This window comes from Pagrus major, chromosome 5, assembly GCF_040436345.1.
Source record: "Pagrus major chromosome 5, Pma_NU_1.0".
NCBI lineage: Eukaryota > Metazoa > Chordata > Actinopteri > Spariformes > Sparidae > Pagrus > Pagrus major.
The window spans coordinates 37848285-37868508 of NC_133219.1; the positions used below are offsets into that span (position 1 = coordinate 37848285).

General features: G+C 41.4%; 1 protein-coding gene across 1 annotated transcript; it reads left to right on the forward strand.

Annotated features, from left to right (window-relative positions):
- Window positions 1-6842: 6842 nt before the first annotated feature.
- Window positions 6843-19855, forward strand: aifm3 (AIF family member 3). Its single transcript, XM_073466866.1, has 19 exons — window positions 6843-6873; window positions 10400-10613; window positions 11300-11409; window positions 11499-11608; window positions 11716-11760; window positions 11845-11941; window positions 12452-12564; window positions 12847-12933; window positions 13020-13111; window positions 13212-13342; window positions 15133-15248; window positions 15457-15528; window positions 15910-15973; window positions 16078-16154; window positions 16340-16457; window positions 16553-16651; window positions 16891-16966; window positions 17105-17209; window positions 18672-19855. Exons 1-19 carry the CDS (start codon window positions 6843-6845, stop codon window positions 18712-18714), a joined length of 1800 nt encoding a protein of 599 aa, XP_073322967.1. The 3' UTR covers window positions 18715-19855.
- The last annotated feature ends 369 nt before the right edge of the window (window positions 19856-20224 follow it).

Sequence of the window (20224 nt, forward strand, 5' to 3'; positions counted from 1 at the left end):
TTCTCCCAAACTACATAGTGCCCCTACCTGCTAAATACTGCTGAACGGTTTTGTTGTGTTCTTTTTATACAATGAAATTAAATTGTCTATTCTGCTCTAAAGCACATACAGATAAGATAAATATCTAATCTCCAGCCTGATGCATGGATCGGTATTTTACTAAAAGGAACCCTGAACAAGCGCCCGGACGTTTGTGTTGCACAGGGTCTCCGAGCCCGCGGGCAGGTCAGGAGTGAATAGTTGCATTCCAGCGCTGCAGCTCCTCTGTGTTAGATTTCGTCTCGGGGAGGGACTTGGCACCATCAGATCCTCTTAGTCCTTAATACACTATTTGGCTTCGGCGCACTGCGTGTACATTGTGATGATTAGAACTGATTTGGACATTTTTTTCTTCTTGATGTCACCACAAATGAGGAAATGATACAGAATAAATTACTGAGATCAGTTTGTATCACATCAGACTGCGTGTGGATTGTGTTTATTATGCGTATTTGCTTAACAGACACTCTGTTTAGATCTAATTAACCATCAGGGTTGAATCCAGCCTAATAACGGCTGACAGTAATATGTTGGCACACTGATGTGATAGTTTAGCCTATGAATTATTCATTCACGCCGCTCGCCTCTCTTAATCTGGGTTTTTGGATGCTGCAGCTCTCTGGCCCCTGCAGAAAAGAGTCCCCCCTCCTCCTCCTTGTACTTTAATTAAACTGAGTGATGTATCAGTGATGTAAGGCAGGACCTCCCCACCCCTCGAGAGCCTGATCGGTCATCATGTGCACTCAGACATGCTTTTACATGTGCTTGAACACACGCAGAGAGTAACACAAACACAGTGACACGTGTCAGCTGTCAGCTCACTGTAGGAACACAGAGGAAATCTCCTGTGAAGCATTCTGGGAAACAATGTGAAGATTGTCAACGCTGCATCCTGAGCATCATCCTGTCATCATTTTCATTGAAATGGATCTGAGACTCTCAGGTGAATGACCTTGTGCCAGCAGTTTCTAACCACAGTGGGAGCAAAAAGGAGTGGAAATACGTTGGGAGCTCATTTCTATAAGACTCGATATATACCTTTTTTAATCCTGCTCCACCCAACCCCCCCTGACTGAAACTGGGATTTACTGCACCAACTGCACTTTCACTCTTTCCCCCTCTCTGCTGCACACACTGAAAGAAGTGCAGCTCACACATACTGCCAGAGCTGTTTTAGTGTATTTAGTGCAAGAGTTATGTTTTTATATGTCTCCTGGTTGTCAGAATAAATACAAGAAATGTCAGCTGAGCTTTAACATCAGCTGATACTCACTGCTGCAGCACAGACATCCGGCACAGTGTGATAAGTGGGCAGTGCAGTGGAGAGGGCAGCAAGTGTTTGATCAGGCTTAACTGGCAAGTCAGGTCTTTGACATCTGAAGGCGAGGCTGAAAGGGTCTGAACAGAAAAGCAAGCAGCCTGTAGGAGGGAGTGTGTGTGAGTGTGTGTGTTTGGGAAAGAGAGAGGAGGGGTGGGAGGACGAGAGCAGGAGGGAACGGTGAGAATTCATGCTGTGTTAGCATCCCCTAAGCAACTCCATCAATACTGCATACAGCTGAGAAACTGGCAGAGGTCCTCCGTGCTGCATTTGCAGGCTCGGCCAGTGAACGAGAGCAACTCCCACGACCGGTCGGCTCAGTCTGCTGCTCCTGCTGCTGCTGCTGCTGCTGCTGCTGCTGGAAAGGGGGGCTCTGTGAGGGGCACACACACACACACACACACACACACACACTTAAACACACAATCACTAGAGCCTCTGCTGCATCAAGAGGCAGAAGAAGAGGAGAGCGGAGGAGGGCACAGAGGGACACACAGACTGGGAATACTCCAGTGGACGGAGCCAATCCCAGCAGAGGGACAGGGATTGTTGAGGAGACTCATGTGCTAATATGCTCCCGTGCTCCGCAGGGGGAAGCTGAGCACCAGGGAGTTTTGACAGGATCTCAGTGCACCTGCTCCATGCACACTGGTAAGCTGATTTATTCCTCTTTTTTTTTTTTTACAGTTACAGGGGAATGTAGCTCTGTTTTATTAGGCTCCCATTATGATGTGTTGATGTGATGCTCTGTGTGCTCTTCAGAAATCTCATTATTTCTCTGTTGGCACATGGAGTACTTGTGTGGAAGTTATTTGCTCTCTGGTCCAGATCCTCCCTGGAGAACAATGTGCTGTGCTGCTTGTATCAAATCAAATCACAACACCTGAAACGCAGAGCTGCGGCGCAAACACACGTAAAACTATAAAAGCAGATTAAACACTCATGTAAAGGGGCAACTTTTTAACAGTTAGTACATCTTCATCATCTGTTTGTGTTGGTTTTGATGGTCCCTTATGTGTGTTTGTGTGTGTGTATTTGTTTGTGTGTGTGTGCATGCTGAGACTCTGGTCAATAGCAGAGTTGTTATATGGAAGCACAGCTCCTCTGTGGGGGTGTACAGCCCTCTGTAGACCACAATTTTACTTTTCCATGACATCACGGAGAGGTTATCGCTCAAAGCAGCAGCAGAATGACCTGATAGAAGCCTGTGGTGCCATTGTTAATCAACTTCACATAGACTGGGAAGTTTAGATCGACTTTTTACAGGAAGAAATGGACAAAATAATGGAAGATTTTCCTCTTTTGAGCGCCACAGTAAACAATGCTGAATTTCTTTTTGAGAGCCACGTGGCATCAATGTATTACCCTAAAAACTAAATGTTTGTTTGACCTCTGTAGCCTGTTATTATGGGTCAAACTTCAGACATTGTTTTCCATGTTTTTTTTAGTTTAAACACAGACAACATGCACACAAGCTGTCAGCTCTTCCAATCTCACTTCAAACGCAGTCATAACCACTTTTATCTACGAGCAGACGTTCGTACAAACTTGGTCAACCCGAACAGTGTGAATGAACTCGCTCACAATGTCTGATTGTGTCACGTACTAGAGCTTCTTAATGAGGATTGTGGTCAACTGTAATCCACTTCTTTATTCCTTTATAGTTAAGACACGTAGGCAATGGAGTAAATAGAAGTCAGTCAAAAAGCCTCTTGGGGTTTTGAAGGGACATCTGGTTGACTGAAGTTGATGAACTTGCGTAAATCTAACTTCAGTCATGGCCTGAAACACTTCTCTCTACTTCCTCCTCAAAAATAAGAAACGCAGAAATGCTTTCAAGATAAAAGATGAAAACTGTTTCACCCACTTGTCCCTCACATCGAGCTCTTCCTTGAGCCGATGGTAAACAAAATAACTAACCGCTAAGAGCCTGGTGAGAGAGCAACTTACGCAACCAGGGGGACGATTCCTCGGACTTATCTTGTTATTTCACAAACCAGGAGAACGTGCAAACTCATGCAGAGGTGTGGTGCGGTTGGATTGTTGTGGGCTCTTGTCCCTTTTATCAGCTGAGGATCAGAGAGCTCCTAATCGTTAACTACAGGCTAACATACCTGCCAAGCAAGTGTGTGAATAAAACAGACGCCTCAAGTTTGTTTAGCTTGAGGTCAATTAGCCGCTGAGCGAGAAGCTCTTCTTTTATTCAGGTGCTGCTTGAAAGTAAAGTAACAATTTAAAGTTTTTTCTACATGTGGATGATACAGCATCTGTTCTCCTGCACGCTGATGTTTATTGGTGATGATCGAGTTTGTTGATGCCGGTGAGGAGGGGGCTCTTTCTAGAAATGCAAAGTCCTTTTTTGAGGAGCAATAACATCACCGCTTGCTGTCACAGAATCGCTGTTTTTTCAAGTGGAGTTTTGAATGATGTACGGTCAGAGCACAAGCACTTTGTTGCTCAACATTCCTGCTTTTTTTTTTTCCACTCACAGTCAGTTTATCGTTCAGCCGCCTCACCACCAACCAGGAGCTGCATTTTGCTAATTCTCCCCTCCGACATTCCAGTAACAGGTTTTACATTTGTAGGGAAAGTGAGTGAAACTGACAGCTTGTTTGCAGGCAGGATTATTAGCACTGCTTGGGGACAGGCCCAACAGTGAGCGAGTGGGATCTGCGTCATATGTTGTGAGGACCAAATCTGCTTAACCTACTTTATGTTTTCTTGCACAAAATATCTTGGGCCTGCTGGAACTCCAGGATGGCAGCCCAGCAGCACGGTCCAATTTGTTGTTCATCAAAATTTCAGAGGTGACAAATTATTCAACGGCCACCATGCGAGAGACAAGACCTCATACATGGCATCTCTCTGTGGGAAGTGATTTGATTTTGTTGAGAGACACGCTTCACATCGAAGGCTCTGTTGTGTTGTCACGACTGTTAAACTGAACGCAGGATAATATAAATGTTTGGCACGGACGCATAGCGCAGGAATACAGACCAAAACCAAAAAACCGCAACAACTTTTACAGTGGAATAGTAAAGAAAAGTACCAACACAATAACGGAAAAATACTCCAATACAAGTACAGATCTGCATTTGCATTGCTACCTAGCTAAAAATACAGTATTAATTATTGAAGCTGTCAAAAGCTTAATTACTGGATATGCAGATGAATATATGATCAATATAACATTATTAGATTGTTAGTATCTGAAGCTGGTTTAACGTCTTTATACAATCAAGCAGTTTGGTCCGGTGGTTCCTAATCTAGAGGTCGGACCCCCTCAAAGGGTCACGAGATCAATCTGATGGGTTGTGACGTGTTTAGTGGAGGCGGAAAGAAGAAAAGAAACCTGCCACATAAATCTGTATTCATTGTTTGGATTCTTCTCTTGTTGGGTCATTTTACCTCTTTGGCCAGAAAAGAAATTGACAAGTTCAGCAAGAAAACCACTCACAACTCACAGAATGGCACTCAGTAGAGTGCATACCTCCACCAAGGCCAAACAGTCCCCTTTTGTTACTCACTGATAGACACCAGCCACTTAAATACACCTGATTTTTTTCTCACAATGTTAAAGAAAGTTAAAAAAAAACATCCCTTTATCTGGATCAGCACCAAAAGATAATGGAGTTTATTCTGAAAATCCTCCATCCAAGTTTCGTGGAACCGCTGACAAAACAACGAACCAACGAAATGAAAACATATATTTTGTCATAGTTTTTCAAAGATCTATTTGTAGCTCGTCATCGTCTCATCTCATGACAAAAAAGTTGTTGACGAACATTTTTGTCATAGTTTTTCGGTAATGAAATTAACAAACCAACCAACAAACCAACGGGTGAAACATAACCTCCTTGGTGAAGGTAATAACAATCATTGATAAATGGTAAATTAATAGTTAATTAAACTTCAGTTAAACTAGTTCTTCCTTAGTTTATAAACAATTTACTGTATAAAGTTACAACTGATGTTTACAATACTTAAATGTTAATAAATACTGTGTAGTTCATCTATAAACATCTGGATGACGATTATAAAGTTTCAACTGATGTTTATGAATCTTTACAATTGTTTAACAAATTATTAAAGCATTTCATTGTATGTAAAAGTGGAATAACTATAAACTTAAGTTTAATTGACTATAAATGTATTAATGATGGTTATTATAAAGTGTTACCAACAACTCATAGACATCTGAAATGTGAACTACAAGGTGCCAAAACCAACAGAATTCACTTATTTATTCATCAAGCAATTCATCATTTGCTTTTTCAATATGCTGTCAAATCAATGAGGGGAGTAGATCAATATTTTCCTCTGAAACATGCTGGCACAGAAGCATAAACTCTAATAAACACTAATATATTCACACAAAGTACAAGTAGGCTGCCTCAAAGTTATTACTCAGTAACTTAGTTACTGTCACCCCCTGCAAACAAATACATAGTTCAGACACAACAACCCATCTCGGCTGCAGACTTGTGGCCAGTCAGAGCAGATCTTTCCATTTCTCATTTGTTTCTGAGGAACTTTTTCTAAAGCAGCGCTCCTTTTCAACGCTGCACACTTTTCCTTTTTTTTTCTGAAGTTCAAGGACATTAAGATGTGCTCAGAATATCAAGCAGTCCTTTTGGTTGTACCTCAAAAGGATAATTGGGTGATGGATCGCACCATGTCGGCTGGGTTCACCTGCCACCCCGCGTCTTTGCTCAGAGTCATAGCAGCCAGCGAGTAACTAAGTACTGTATGTGTGGGTGAAATACCAGAGCTGGCAGAAATGTGAGGGCAACGTGGCAACAAAAAAAAAACAAGGGACGGGGGGGGGGTGGATTTTGAAACTCAAGGGGCCCCTGCTTCCCTTTAAAGCGCAGTGTGACGAGAAAGTTAATAGGTGTCGGAGCTGCTGTTAATATTTAACGGTGTCCATGCAATATGCATGAACAAAGGTAACAGTGTGTGTGGAAACGTTCCTAATTAACACAATTGCTTCCTTTTTACAAGCACTAGCATGTCATATAGACACACACAGAAAAAATAATCTGGCTGGCTTCCCTTGGCTGTCTAATCCACACTTCAGAGGAACATCAGAGACTTTGTGACGAATAAAAGGGCCAAATGTTTTGTCAGTTATCAAGAAAAAGTTGTAAATGAAAAACAAAACATTCTTTAAACATCTTCAGAGTCTCCAGAGCATCTTTAAAACTGCCTGAGCAACAACAGACAAGTTGTTTATCTCAAAAAACATGCTTGACAGATCTGTCTGATCCATGTGCTTCTGCTGATGTCCACACAGATTATGTGGAGGAGCTGATGTGTGCGATGGCCAGCCCGGACCTGCAGGTTCTCACACACACGCTTCTGTGTTATCGTTACCTCCCGACCAAGCAGCCCAACCCGAGGATCTGACCGCACCTCCCGCACCTCCCTCTCCCCCCCTCTCCCTCCCTCTCTCCCCTGGTCGTCCCTCAATCTTGGGCCCATCATGGGAGGATGCTTCTCCAAACCCAAACCAGGTAACCGACACGTGTCCTTAACTCAGTCAACATTGAATCATTGCCCAGCTCTTATTTGCAGTGTTGTGTGCGGCAAGTAATTCACATAATGTTTTGTCTCGCTGGACGCTGCAGTGTGATGAATATTTAATGTTAAAGGTGCACTATGCAACTTTTTTTTTACAGGCCTATGAACATGAAAAGAGACATAGCTCTTGATACGCGGAAGAGCAATTTGCAACAGCTAACATGAGCTTTATACCGTTTTTCCAACAAAATTAGCGGGTCTACACAGGTTTTTTAAACCCAGGTACACCCGAGCCATTCGGTCCAATAACATTTGGGAAGTCTAGAAGCCGCATGATTAAATTATCTTATTGATAACGGGTCATCATGTTGCGCGGTGGAAATTAACATGTTTACCTGGGTCTTACATTTAGATCAAAGCTGAGCTGAGCTGAGGTGATAGAAACCTGTGTCTAATGCAGAGTCATTGACCCGGCTTTTCAAAATGTCTGCTGTTAATGTGATTTAAAGACAAGTTTGATACTGTGGCAGTGGATGTATTAGCTGTAAACATGAGGTACTGGAAAATATAGATATGATACAGTGATGATAGAAACTACTTTATTGTTAATACAAGGAGGACACTCTCTCCATCATTCATTGTTACAGCGTCAGTGAATCTATACATGTGTTTAAATATCGCACTGTTTCCATGGAGAGACGGGTTATTTTTTTCCAGGACAGTTTGAGTCACTTCCATTGCTACCTACAGCTACAGCCTCCAAATCCTGTTATACGTGTCCTCTCATATCCAGCCTCCTCTGTTTCCACTATAGTGTTTAGTGGAGGAGGAATGTTAATGTTCTCTGTGGCATCTTCGGTCAAGAGGATTTCATACTGAGACATGAACATCCAAATATGTGATGTTGTGTGTATCCATTTTAGTGTTTGCATGGCAAGCAAGTAAGCTGTATCGCATGAGAAACACATCTGCAGCTTTTCTTTTGCGCATCTCATGGAGGTGAAGTGAGGAAGGAGGCTGGTTCTCTGTGAATAATGGCTGAACGGAGGCTGCTGTCAGACTTCTGAGGACTAATTAGTCAGTGTCAGTCACAGTTTGACCTTCAGCTGCTAATAATCGATAACTCAAACTTAGCGAAATGTATCAAATATTCTCCAAACCCAAACAAATCACCAGAACAAATGTTGGCGGTGTATGTTTGTTTCTTTAAAACTTTATGTATCTTTATGTTCAATTTTCAATGTAGTGTTGCAACAATGCTGTGCTTATGTCCTGGTTAGGTTTAGGCACAAAAAACACTTGGTTTAGGTGACAGCGCCTCGTTTTTAACTAAATAAGGAAGGAATTAGGGATGCGGTCGTTTAAGGACGTTTTATTACAGGACACAGTGTTGGAGGTGGAGCCCCGTTATTCCCATGAAAACTGCTCAGTGGTGTTTTGAAGCCAAAAAAGTTCGACTTCCTGGCTATGAAAATACCTGGATCACCGACCGAGCCGGCTAACTTCCGGTTTAGCTCCCGGCTAACTTGAAGGGGAATAAAATAATTTAATCCTGCAGCTTTTCTAGACTTTCCAAATGTTGTTGGACCAAATGGCTCAAATTATGACAGTGAAAGGAATCAGTTTGTGGGGGTTGTGATGCTCAAAATGATGTTTTAAAGACGCTTCTTTCACAATGGGTCTATTGTTGTTTTTCCTCTGTTACAACTGTTTCTGGTGCAAACGTGACGCTTCAGATAAAAATCACAGACGGGCTGCCTTGCCTTACGATTCATCACGTCATTCTTGATTTGTTCCTCACTCATTTCTTAATAAACTAATCATTAGCTGATCTTTAAAACTGGATAAGGAGTTACTCATTAACTAATGGTTATCTAGCAGTTAGTTCCTCATTCGTTCCTCATAACTATTCATTTTCGCTTTGTGTCCCTTGCTGCAGTGTTAAAACACATTATTTATGTGTGATTGATAATTTAGGCAAGGAGGGACATGGCAGAGCAGCTCAGGGCTTCATGATTCTGATCACTGTTCACTTTAGTGGTATCCAGCCCAAAAAATCCTCCATAATCCACGACAAAGAAGTCCAGGTCCCGGTCTGAAGTGATTCAAAACATAGTCTGAGGGCATTAATATCTTTTATCAGCCCATTCTGAGACCCAAAGTTGAAGTGTGAAGTACAAGTAAAGATAACTCCCACTGAATATTGAGTTAATTTATAGTTATACACTTACTGTAAGTGTCAGTGGGAGTAAACTGGCACCATGACAGGATCCACAGGGGAGAGAGCTGGAGGAGCATGTAGACAAAACACACTGATGGTTTCATCTGCGTCAACATATGAAGAAATACAGAAAGGTTACCAACACTGTGAAACTATATATATATATATATATACACAAACACTCTGCGTATGTCTAAACACTTACAGGATCAAAATAAAATCATTACTGAAGATATCTTAACCAGTTTAACTTTGTATTGATGAACAAATGAAGCATCAGTGTGGTGATTATTTAGCGGCAGACATCCAGAGATTCTCTCTTCAGCTGTGGAAAAGCTTTCTCTTTCTTTTTTCTCCTGCGATTGCACTCACTATTATGATTTTCCATTGATTTTAATTAAGACTTGCTCAGCGGGAGAAAATTCCAGCCAGATTACTGTGTAAGAACTGAAATGATCAGCACATTTTTCCAGCCGAACAGATAAAGCCTGCTGCAGTGCAAAAAAAAAAAAAAAAAAGGAGTTACACAACCATTTTCTAAATGTTCAGAAGTGTAAACCCGACAGCAGCGCATCACATGTCATAACTTCTTACCAAAAGAAATATAAAAATAATCCACTCCCAGTTTTTTGTGTCTTTAGAAAACCAGCAATTCTGGTTAAAGCTTAGAAACTAAAATGGAAATCTCATTATATAAGGCATTGTTATCCTGTCAAAGTCATATTTTCCAGCTTAGTAAGTTAATTTAGATGTAGACAGAGTCTTTTTTTTGGTCTTTTTTGTGGATTTTCCATATTACAACACCGGTAAATCTGGTATGAGTGGCAGGAAGGTTTAGGTGCTTGAATAATGACCGAATTCCAGCTGTTTAGGAGATGTGTGTGCTGTGTTTTGTAAGTATTTTGGTAGTAGAGGTAGAAAGGAAAAGAAAAGAAGAAGAAGAAGAGGAGGAGTTTGCCCTTTCACACTTCTCCCTTCAGCTGCTTTCATTTGTTTCAGTTGTGGAGATGTCAGATTCAATTTGTCCAAAAGCTGTGAACGTCTCTCCGGCTGAAAGGCAAATTAATCTTCCAAAGCAACGGAGGAGGGTAGTAATAAAAAAGAAAACAGAGGACAGATACACAGGATTAATAGTGCAATCCACTGGTGATTGGTGGCTTTTACAATCTGCCAACATTACTTTAAACAGATTTATATTTGAAGGTTTTACAGCCTCAGTTTACTGCCGTGTGTGATCGTGTGTTCAGTCATGCATTCACAGATATTTTTCTAAAGTGGGACGTGTCTCTGTCGTGCAGTTGAAGTTAAAGTGGAACTCTCTCTCCTGGAAAAAGAAAAAGAGATGGACGGGCTGTCACCTAACGGCAAAGCGAGTCCCTTTGCTGACTGCAGACCGAACGGGGCCCTGGGTCACGGCTCTGACGACGACTCCACCCAGCTCCCCCTCTACCACAAATCACGGGACTATGTGGAGGCCTCCGTCTGTCACGTTAAGGATCTGGAAAATGGACAGTAAGAAAATGAACAATATATTTTTTTTTTTCACACACATGCAGAGGTCCATATACGTTATTTACTATATATCACACAAAGTTGATCAAACTGCAAAAAAAACAAACACATCCGGGTGAAAAGGAGCTAGAGGATCCAATAGGATGTAAGTTCCCGTTTACAGGGACACAAAGAAAGACAAAATGACTTTTTCTTTAATTTACAGTGGCCCTGAGGGCAGAAAGTGCAACAGAAATGTTGTGACACTGCTGATGTCTGACTCTCACTCCTCTGCCACGTCTTGCCTCTCCTGGCCCGCCGGTCGTGTCCTCTCATCCTCTGAGTCATAGGCCTGTTTTGTGCTGCTGTAAATCACCTCTGTACTGCATCTCCTGTCTTTAGTCTGGGAGGCTGTGGTGTTGGCGGACTGCCTGAAGCTAATGCAACCATTTAGCTACACGGCTTACTGAGCTACTGGCGAACGGCAGATACTTAGCTAACTTAAAATTCTGGCCATTTCTTACAAATTATACCTTTAATGGACACCAATAACCAAATTACATGTCTAAAAATATGTGAACTGTCGCTTACAGAGTGTAACTTAGATGTTTCTACTGTATTACAGGTGAGTTGTTTTGATTTTTTCATGAAACAAGTTATAAATGCACACAAACACACACCTCTTTTTGTTTCTGTTTGTTTGACAGGATGCGAGAGGTCGACTTGGGAAGTGGCCGAGCTTTGTTGATCAAAGAGCACGGGGAGTTTTCAGCCATGGCCCACAAGTGTCCACACTACGGAGCACCGCTGGTCAAAGGTGAGGGAGAGATTTTCCAGGCACGATGTTATAATACAGCATATATAGTATCGTTCACTAGACTTTCTTATCATTCTCTGTTGTTCCAGGTGTGTTGTCAAAGGGACACGTGCGCTGTCCCTGGCACGGTGCGTGTTTCAACATTGCAACAGGAGACATCGAGGACTTCCCCGGGCTGGACAGCCTGCCAACCTTCCAGGTGACCTTCCCCAGCTGGTTGCTGTCTCTTAAACACATTCCCTTGCCTTATCATGTCTCTAAGCACCGTCAAAAAGTGTACACATCGCTCATGTCTGTTTGCTTCAGGTCAGAGTTGAAAAGGACAAGGTGATCATTCGTGCAAACAAGCAGGTAACAAGAACGAGAGTGTGGATGATTTATGCAGGAAACGACACCGACCGCCTGATTGATCGGCGGCCTTTTTTTTTCTTCCAGGCTCTTCAGTCACAGAAAAGGTCAAAGCCCATGGCCCGATGCTCAGCAGTCATTAACTCCAGCACAGGATTCAGCCATGTTCTCATCATTGGCTCAGGTCAGTGTGTTTTTTGTCCCAGAACAAAAAAACTCCTTTTATTGGTTGATTATAGCCTGATTGACCCACATGGACCAATGAGGTCACACTACAGACTGACAGCACTCATGAATCAAACAATACAAATAGACAGTTCATAACATCATATGCCAGAGAAACATTTCATATAAATATACACACACACAAGCCATGACTGTACTGTAAGTACTGTATTTAAATACAATTTTGAGGTACTCAACTTGAGTATTTCCATTTTCTGCTACTTCATACTTCCACTCTACTACATTCGGAGGTAAATACTGCACTTTTACTGCACTACATTTATTTGATAGCTTGAATTACTCGTTACTTTGCAGATTATTTTATATTGGATTTGGCTTTAATTGAATTGAAGGGGACTGTTGGGCTCTACCGAGTGCCTTTCTAGTTTTGTAAATGTCATTGCACTGCACATACCACTTCTGAAGCAACAGAGACCCAGTTGTCTTTTATTGTGAATGTCTCCACCAGGTCCAGCAGCTCTGGTGTGTGCAGAAACGCTGAGGCAGGAGGGCTTCACCGACCGCATCGTCATGTGCACCATGGACAGACATCCTCCGTATGACAGGCCTAAACTGAGTAAGGTTTGTACACAGACCCTGGCCACAAAAAACTGAGACAGAAACTGACTTTGCCAAGAAAGTTACATAACACACACTGCAGAGGTGCTGCTTTGATCAGCGGTGCTAAAACAGGAGCTCTCTGGTGAACAGCTTCGCCTCACAGCAACAAAGATGTAAAGAAAGTGACAGATTTCACTGAGTCCTGGCTGCTTACAGTTGTACGAACTCTTGGTTTTGGAAAGATTAATTTTGGATTCTTGCATTTGATTTTGTTCTCTGATGCACTAACCTGTTGACCTTTAGTCCTTAGAAAGCACCGCGGAGCAACTGAGATTGCGCTCCATGGAGTTCCTGCAGGACCATGACATTGAACTGCTCACAGAGAAAGAGGTGAGAGCAGGTGACCTCAGAATCTGACGTGAAGACTGATTTGATAATGGCTGATAATGACTTAATCTGTATGATGTTTGCTTCAGGTTGTGGCGATAGACGTGAAAACACGATCTGTGACCTTCGAGGACGGCTTGAGGATGGAATACAGGAAGCTCTTTATTGCTACAGGAAGCAAGTGAGCAAATAAAAAAATACTTTTATCACACAGGATAATTAAGCAGCTGGGATGATCAATTAATAAACATTTGCTTGCTTCCATTTCCTGCTTGAAAAAGACCCAAACCAATGACCTACAAAGGCAAAGAAGTCAGGAACGTGTTTCACCTCCAGACGCCTGAGGACGCTAACAGCGTCGCGAGGCTGGCCAACAACAAAAACGCTGTGATTGTGGGAACATCATTCGTTGGTGAGAAAAAGACACATTTATTTAATACGTGTGCTGATTAAGGGCTGAATTTCAAATTCAGATTGGACTGACTGCAGTGGATTCAGATCACCTGTGTGCAGGGTGTGGAGACTGACTCCTAATTAATGAGTGGAAGCAGCCCGGGGCGATCCCCTTCCAGCCAGTCAGGGTGTGGCGACGCCCTTTTGTGAAGGCTTGAGAGAGGTGGGGAAAGACACCCAGGTTGGACTCTCATTCTGAATCTGTCCCCGACACACTGCAGACCTCATCCCAGTAGATTGCCAGCCAGACACTCTGGTCCCTACTGAGATTTCTTTGCTGCCTCATTTCATTCCCGTTGAGGGAAACTGTGTTTATTCTTCAGCCCAGCTGAGCGACCACAAAGGTCACCAGTCAGCGAGGCTACCTGCATCAGGGCCGGCCTAATTTGTGCAAGTGCTGCTTGTCTTCCAAATAGCCGGACGCCTGCAGGTTTTCTTTTGTTTGTTTATCTTCACTGAACCCCTTGAAACCCAAGCCCCTATACACCTTCAGTTTTCACATTTTATTTAACTGAGAGCTTGTAAAAGCACATTTAAGGTCGATTATCCCCTGAAGAGGCATTTTTTCATTATCCAAGTAGTAGGTTTGTAAGTATTTTACAGCTCTGCTGAAGCCCGATAACGACCCACTCATTTGAATCAGGTGTGTTGTACCAGGGAAACATCTAAGACCTTGTCCACATGTACACGGGTATTTATTAAAACAAAGCTTTTTCTTTGTGTTTGGGCCTTCTGTACACTTTATGCTGTTTCAGATCTCTGAAAACGGAGCTTTTGGAAAACTTCTACCAGGGTGAAAATATAAACACCATCTTCAGTGTTTAGGTGTAGACAGGAAGACAGGAGATTCTTGGCTTGTCTCCTTTTGTTTGGCAGGCTTCTGATTGGCGAGTGTGGCCTTACAGTAGAGGTTATATCGCCACCTGTTGCTTTGGCGTGCGCTTGACAGCAGACAGATTTCTTTGAAATACCGTTGGTGTGAATGAGAATTTTTTTTGGAAACCTGAGGAGGAAAAAATTGTGCTTTTAAAAATACCCGTGTACATGTGGACAAGATCTAAAACATGCAGGGCATGAGGCCCCAGGACCAGAATTGACACTGCAAAAAATTAGTTTCAGTAATTAGAAATTTTATTAATTTTACTCCCAAAGGAACAGTTCACCCAAAAATTAAAATTAAGTTGTCATCTTCTCTTCAAGCAATGTGGCTGCAGACTGCAATCAACACAACACCCCCTCTGAAAATGCATAAAACAAGACCATCTCTAGATCCTGTGTTTGGCTCGAGAGAAAAATGGAGGTGCAACATGGCCGACTCCACGGAAGAGGACGCAGGCTATGTTGCAAATTTCATACTTGTCTTTTTTACTTTCATCAGCACTCCAGCTGCCCTGACAAAGTACATACTGTTGCATGCAGTATGCATACTACTGAAACATACTACTTCGTCATAACAAAGCACCTTGAACTTTGATCGTCTTGCTGTTATCAGTCATCGTGGCTTCTCTAATCGGTCATCTGTCTGTGACGTGTCTTCTTCTGTGCAGAGGATTGTGGCTCAGAGAAGCCAGAAAAACATCTTGGCTTGTATACTGAAAAATGGGACCAGATGACTAAATCTTTTCCTCGCATAGTAAATAGTCTAAGACAACAAAAACACAAGATTTGTGTGATGTGACCCCGTCTGTATTATTATGCATTAACTGTAACATATATTAACTGCATGCTGTTTATGTGTCGTGTTGGCAGGCATGGAGGTGGCTGCAGCTCTAACCGACAAGGCTCACTCGGTGTCTGTCATCGGGATCGAGACGGTCCCCTTTAAACAAGCTCTCGGGGAGAAAGTAGGGAAAGCCATAATGAAGGTAGGAGACGCACTCCTGGGAAATCAAGCTTTTCGAAAACACGTGGCACCTCCCAGAATTAAAAATCCTACTTGTTAAAATGCCAGTCAGGCTCTTCTGGTCAATACCCCGGTAACCACAAGAGAGTGATCGTACATCTTCTCATTATCCAGAAGACACATGCAAATGTTTTTCCACACGGTTACTGAGTCTGTTTCTGTCTTTGCAGCTGTTTGAGGCAAACAGGGTGAAGTTCTACATGCTGAACGAGGTGTCAGAGATGATTGGCCATCATGGACAGGTATTCAGAAAGTGAGAGAAACAGCATGACATGATGCTCAGCAGCACTTCCCCCCCTTTGTTTAATGCACAATGAAGATGAGTCACAAAAGACACACAAAGCAACATTATGTAACTTACCTTAAAATAGCAGCTTCAAAATCATGTTGGTGGTACAGTGTCTTGTAATAAGGTGATTGGTGTCTCTGTCTCAGCCCCTCACTTTGTTTTGAAATCCTTCAAGGTGTCAAGGTTGTAATGTAAGTGTAGGAGAGGTGACAGAAAAACATGCTCCTCCAAAGTGTCTTCATCGTCTCACAGAATGAATAGAAAGCTGTTCGTGTATATAATCATGCATCTCTATCACACACAGCCTGGACATTTTGTTTTTCCTGTCACACAGCTGAAAGAGGTGGTGCTGAAGAGCGGGAAAGTCCTGCGGGCGGACGTGTGTGTCATCGGAGCAGGTAATGGTCAAAGATGACGTAAAATTTACTTTCCTTCACACGTCAGGTGATGAAACTCCCTTTTTGAAGAGTTTGAAATCTGAAAAGTGTCTCCTCTCCTGCAGGAAGTGTTCCTGCAACGGGCTTCCTGAAACAGAGCGGCATCCACATGGACTCCAAGGGCTTCATCACCGTCAACAAGGTAGTTAACAGTCACCTGCCCTGAAACAGTGACTCTTCTCTTGAATCAACACTTTAATCAGACTGAGTTAATTAATTCACAATGTCTCAACATGACAGAGAAACTTTGTATTAAATGGGACCCTTTACATTGAACTTATGTAAAAAGATAAAATGGAAAACATAATCCTCTAAACTTTCTCCCAGATGATGCAGACGAACGCTGACGGAGTCTTCGCCGGAGGAGACGTTGTTATTTTTCCTTTCCCGCCACGAAACAACAAGAAGGTGAACATCCCTCACTGGCAAATGGCTCATGTGCACGGTGAGTCTGTTACAGCTGCATTTACTGTGATTAGGATTTATGTTGCTTTAAAGAAAAGCATCTAACGTTTTTTCTGTTTACAACCTTACTGACAGGGAGGGTGGCAGCTCTCAGCATGATGGGCAGAACCACTGAGATCAAAACTGTGCCTTACTTCTGGTCAGCCATGTTTGGGAAGACCATACGCTATGCAGGTAGGTTCACACCTTTAATCTATTTTATCTATTAGGTTTAATAAGTGTTTGCTTTAGCTTGACATTTTATCAGCTGTAGTGAGATTCAGAGACTGTCAAGTGGAGCTACTATACTGCCATCTAGCTGTAAACATTCAAAAAATAAAGACTTGAGACTGAATCCAGCCTAAACTGGATTGTTTTTCTTTTTGCGGTTGACAAAAACAAACATTCATGTTTCTTATTTTCTATTTGTGAAGGTTATGGTGATGGATTTGATGATGTCATTATACAAGGAGATCTGGATGAACTGAGATTTGTGGCGTTTTACACAAGGTACGTTTTTTTTCTTAAATAAACTGGACAATAAATGTATCTTCTCTGGATTTCTGCACTTACTTTAGTCTTAAATTGTGCCTCCTGGTCTGATTCAACATTAGTTTCTCATTGTTTCTTCCTCTGGTCCATCTATAGGAGCGAGGAGGTGGTTGCTGTTGCCAGCATGAACTATGATCCCATTGTATCCCGAGTGGCAGAGGTCTTAGGATCCGGAAAGACGATTAAGAAGCGAGATGTGGAGTAAGTCTCCTTCCCCAGACTTAAATCTGGTCACGGTTACAATAGCTGTTATGTTCTTTAGGTTCGTCAGGTTTTTACTGTGAAGAAAAACATGACAAATTAGTTATTATCACTCTGACAGAAAACACATCGAGTCATGGAGCTTGTGACTTCAGTCACACGGAAAGTATTAAACGAGCCTGTTGAAAGTACATGACAGAGAACTGCAGACACAATAACAACAGATGTTATTTTGTTATTTTGCTTAATTAATTCAGCAATTACATAATGATTTCTGTCGATCATCCCTGGAAAATTTTACTTTTATAAAGTAAAAATTTAAACATAGCTGTTAGACAGATTGACAAGGTCAAGAAATAACAATGAAGTTACATACTTTTATAACTTGTCATTTATGACACAATATAATGTTGTCGTTAGCAGATATTTAAAAAAAACAGTAAAACTATATAATGCCATTAATTAATACACGGTAAATGTATAGTTCATTAAACTTTAGTTACAAGTTTGACTGTTAAATGAAGCAATTGTAAATGTTCATAAACACAAGCTGCATCTTTATAATGGACATCCAGATAATGTTTACAGATACACAGTATTTATTAGTCAAGTATTATAAACATCAGTTGCAACTTTACAAGAAACAAGTGCTTAATAAATGGATTATAAAGCACAGTGATTATTGACTAACACTATAAATTTACCATTTATTAATTATGGTATTATAAAGTGTTAATAAATTAATTGATTGTATTTGATTACACACACAAACAAAAGCTTTCAATGTGTAATAAAACCTTTATTAACTGTTTATACACACGAGGAAATCATTCACAGGCAGTTTAGAAGTCATAATAATAAAATAAATAATAAAAATCGTGAAGAAATTAATCAAAACACAATTATTTCCTAGAATTTCAGATTTTATGTCACAGATGCCTCAGTACACATTAAAAACAAACTACATTATAATATGTTTTATTGTGCTGGAAACTGTAAATAGTGTTTACTCAATAAATAAATGGAAAACTGGGAGGGAGGATTAATATAAAGCGTAGGTGGAAATGATTTTCTTTGCGTGTTCATCTGACTCGCTGTGCAACAAATAAAAGTATTTTTGTTGCACTTGCAGGAACATTCAAAAATAATCAGCACTACTTCATTTGCAAACCATGAGACCTTCAAAATAAAGTGCTTCTTTAATATCTTTGCATGTATTTCTGTCTGTTTTACTCAGATTTGACTGTCGTGTTCCTCATGTCTCTCATGTCTTTCACTTCTCATAATGCAAACTCAAAAATTTGAAGGATGTTAGCACGGCTTGGCAAGTACGCACAAATACGAGCTTCTTTTTTCTATTTTTCCATTTCACTCATGTTGACCGTGTGAGGCAGCTGTGTGAGCCATCGACTTTACGAACGTGTGAATGTGTCTCACGTCCGTTTTTTTGTCTCATTCGCAGGACTGGAGACATTTCTTGGCTGATTGACAAAGGCTCTCAATGACTTCACATCTGAAGGTCACAAGGACAGACCCACAGTCCACCTCAATATGGACACTTATGGTGCTGAGACACTGAGCAGCTATCCCGGTCTGGACACACACACATAGACACAAACTGGGGAGAGGACTGTTGGAGACACACTTCCCTGAGGACGACACTGGAGCTCGCTTTTGTTCTTGAGAGACACTTTAACGTGAGACTGAATCACTGTGTTGGCGTGTTGTCATGTTTCACAACAAAGCAATATATTGGATTCAGCCTCTGCGCTGCTGCAAGATGTATCTACCTGTACACTTTGTTTATAAGAAGAAGCCAGGAATGGGCATTGGCATTTTGTACAAAAATAACAATGTATATAGCTATAATCCTGAATGCACTGTAACAGAATAAGAACATACAATTTGAACTGAATTTTTTCTAAGTTTTAAAATAACGGATTCGCTTGTGTGCTCGCGTACAGGCCTTTAGATCTGCATGGTTTTAATTTACTATAAGAGGAGTTTAAAACCCCCTAAACTGAGTTTTCTCTTTAGATGCATCAGCAAATAAAGCTTAAATCTGCTAAAAAACAAACAAACTGCAGGATCACATGCAGCAGAACCCTGAATGCAGCTTTAACACACACACACACACACACACGTGCAGCTTTAATTCGTACTAATAAATGACCATTTCTAGTGTTACAACATACCTCTTTTTTATTGGTTGCCTTGCTAGTAGATTGCACAAATTAAATTCTAATCAGACTTTGATCACACACACTAGTGCTTGCACAATAGCTTCATGTATTTTCTAACGAATAGATATCAACCCCCTTTTAGTAGCTTAAGGTTTTATTTTTGATAGCCGTCACCTCCATCGGGATATTCTTTGTTACTAACTCAGGGAACTGAGGTTTGTGGCCTGGTCTTAACTGGGGTTACTGGTCCTTTTGCAAGCAGAAATGAAATTGTTGCTTTAGTATTTTTTTTTTCTCCCCCCAGTTATTGTAATTACACTCGTTCTCTCATTTTTCATTCAGAACTGCTTGTAAGGGGTTTATAAAGTAGATGCTTGATCACGTCCTGGTGTGCTGATGATCCCAAAATACCTGACAGTCCACACATTGTTTTAAAAAAAAAAAAAGCATTGTTGTTCCTACAGAGAAGCCTGGAACGGCATTTTTATAACTTAACTTTGAAATAAAAGTCTTCCAACAATAAGTTCACATTCAACGTTTCTTTCTCCGTGACTCCACCTGTTGTTTAAGTGTGCACTTTATTAAAGGAGACACATCATTTTCAGGTTCATAATTTTATTTTGGGTTACTGGTAGAATAGGTTTACATGCTTTAGTGCTTCAGTTGTGTCATACTGTCTTCTCCCCTCCTGTCTCTTTAAGGCCCCCCCCCCCAAATATCCAGTACCCTCTGATTGGTCGGCTCACACACGCCTGAGCCGCCAACAACAACAACAACAACAACAACAACAGAGCAGCTTTGCTAAATTAATTCTCATGTGCCGAACTAGCTG

What these genes read in the sequence shown, in the direction of transcription:
- aifm3 (XM_073466866.1), top strand. Translation starts at nt 6,843, where the DNA reads ATGGGAGGATGCTTCTCCAAACCCAAACCAG. An exon ending in TAGGGAAAGCCATAATGAAG is followed by an intron (nt 15,249 to 15,456) that starts GTAGGAGACGCA and finishes CTGTCTTTGCAG; the next exon opens with CTGTTTGAGGCAAACAGGGT. An exon ending in TTTGTGGCGTTTTACACAAG is followed by an intron (nt 16,967 to 17,104) that starts GTACGTTTTTTT and finishes GTCCATCTATAG; the next exon opens with GAGCGAGGAGGTGGTTGCTG.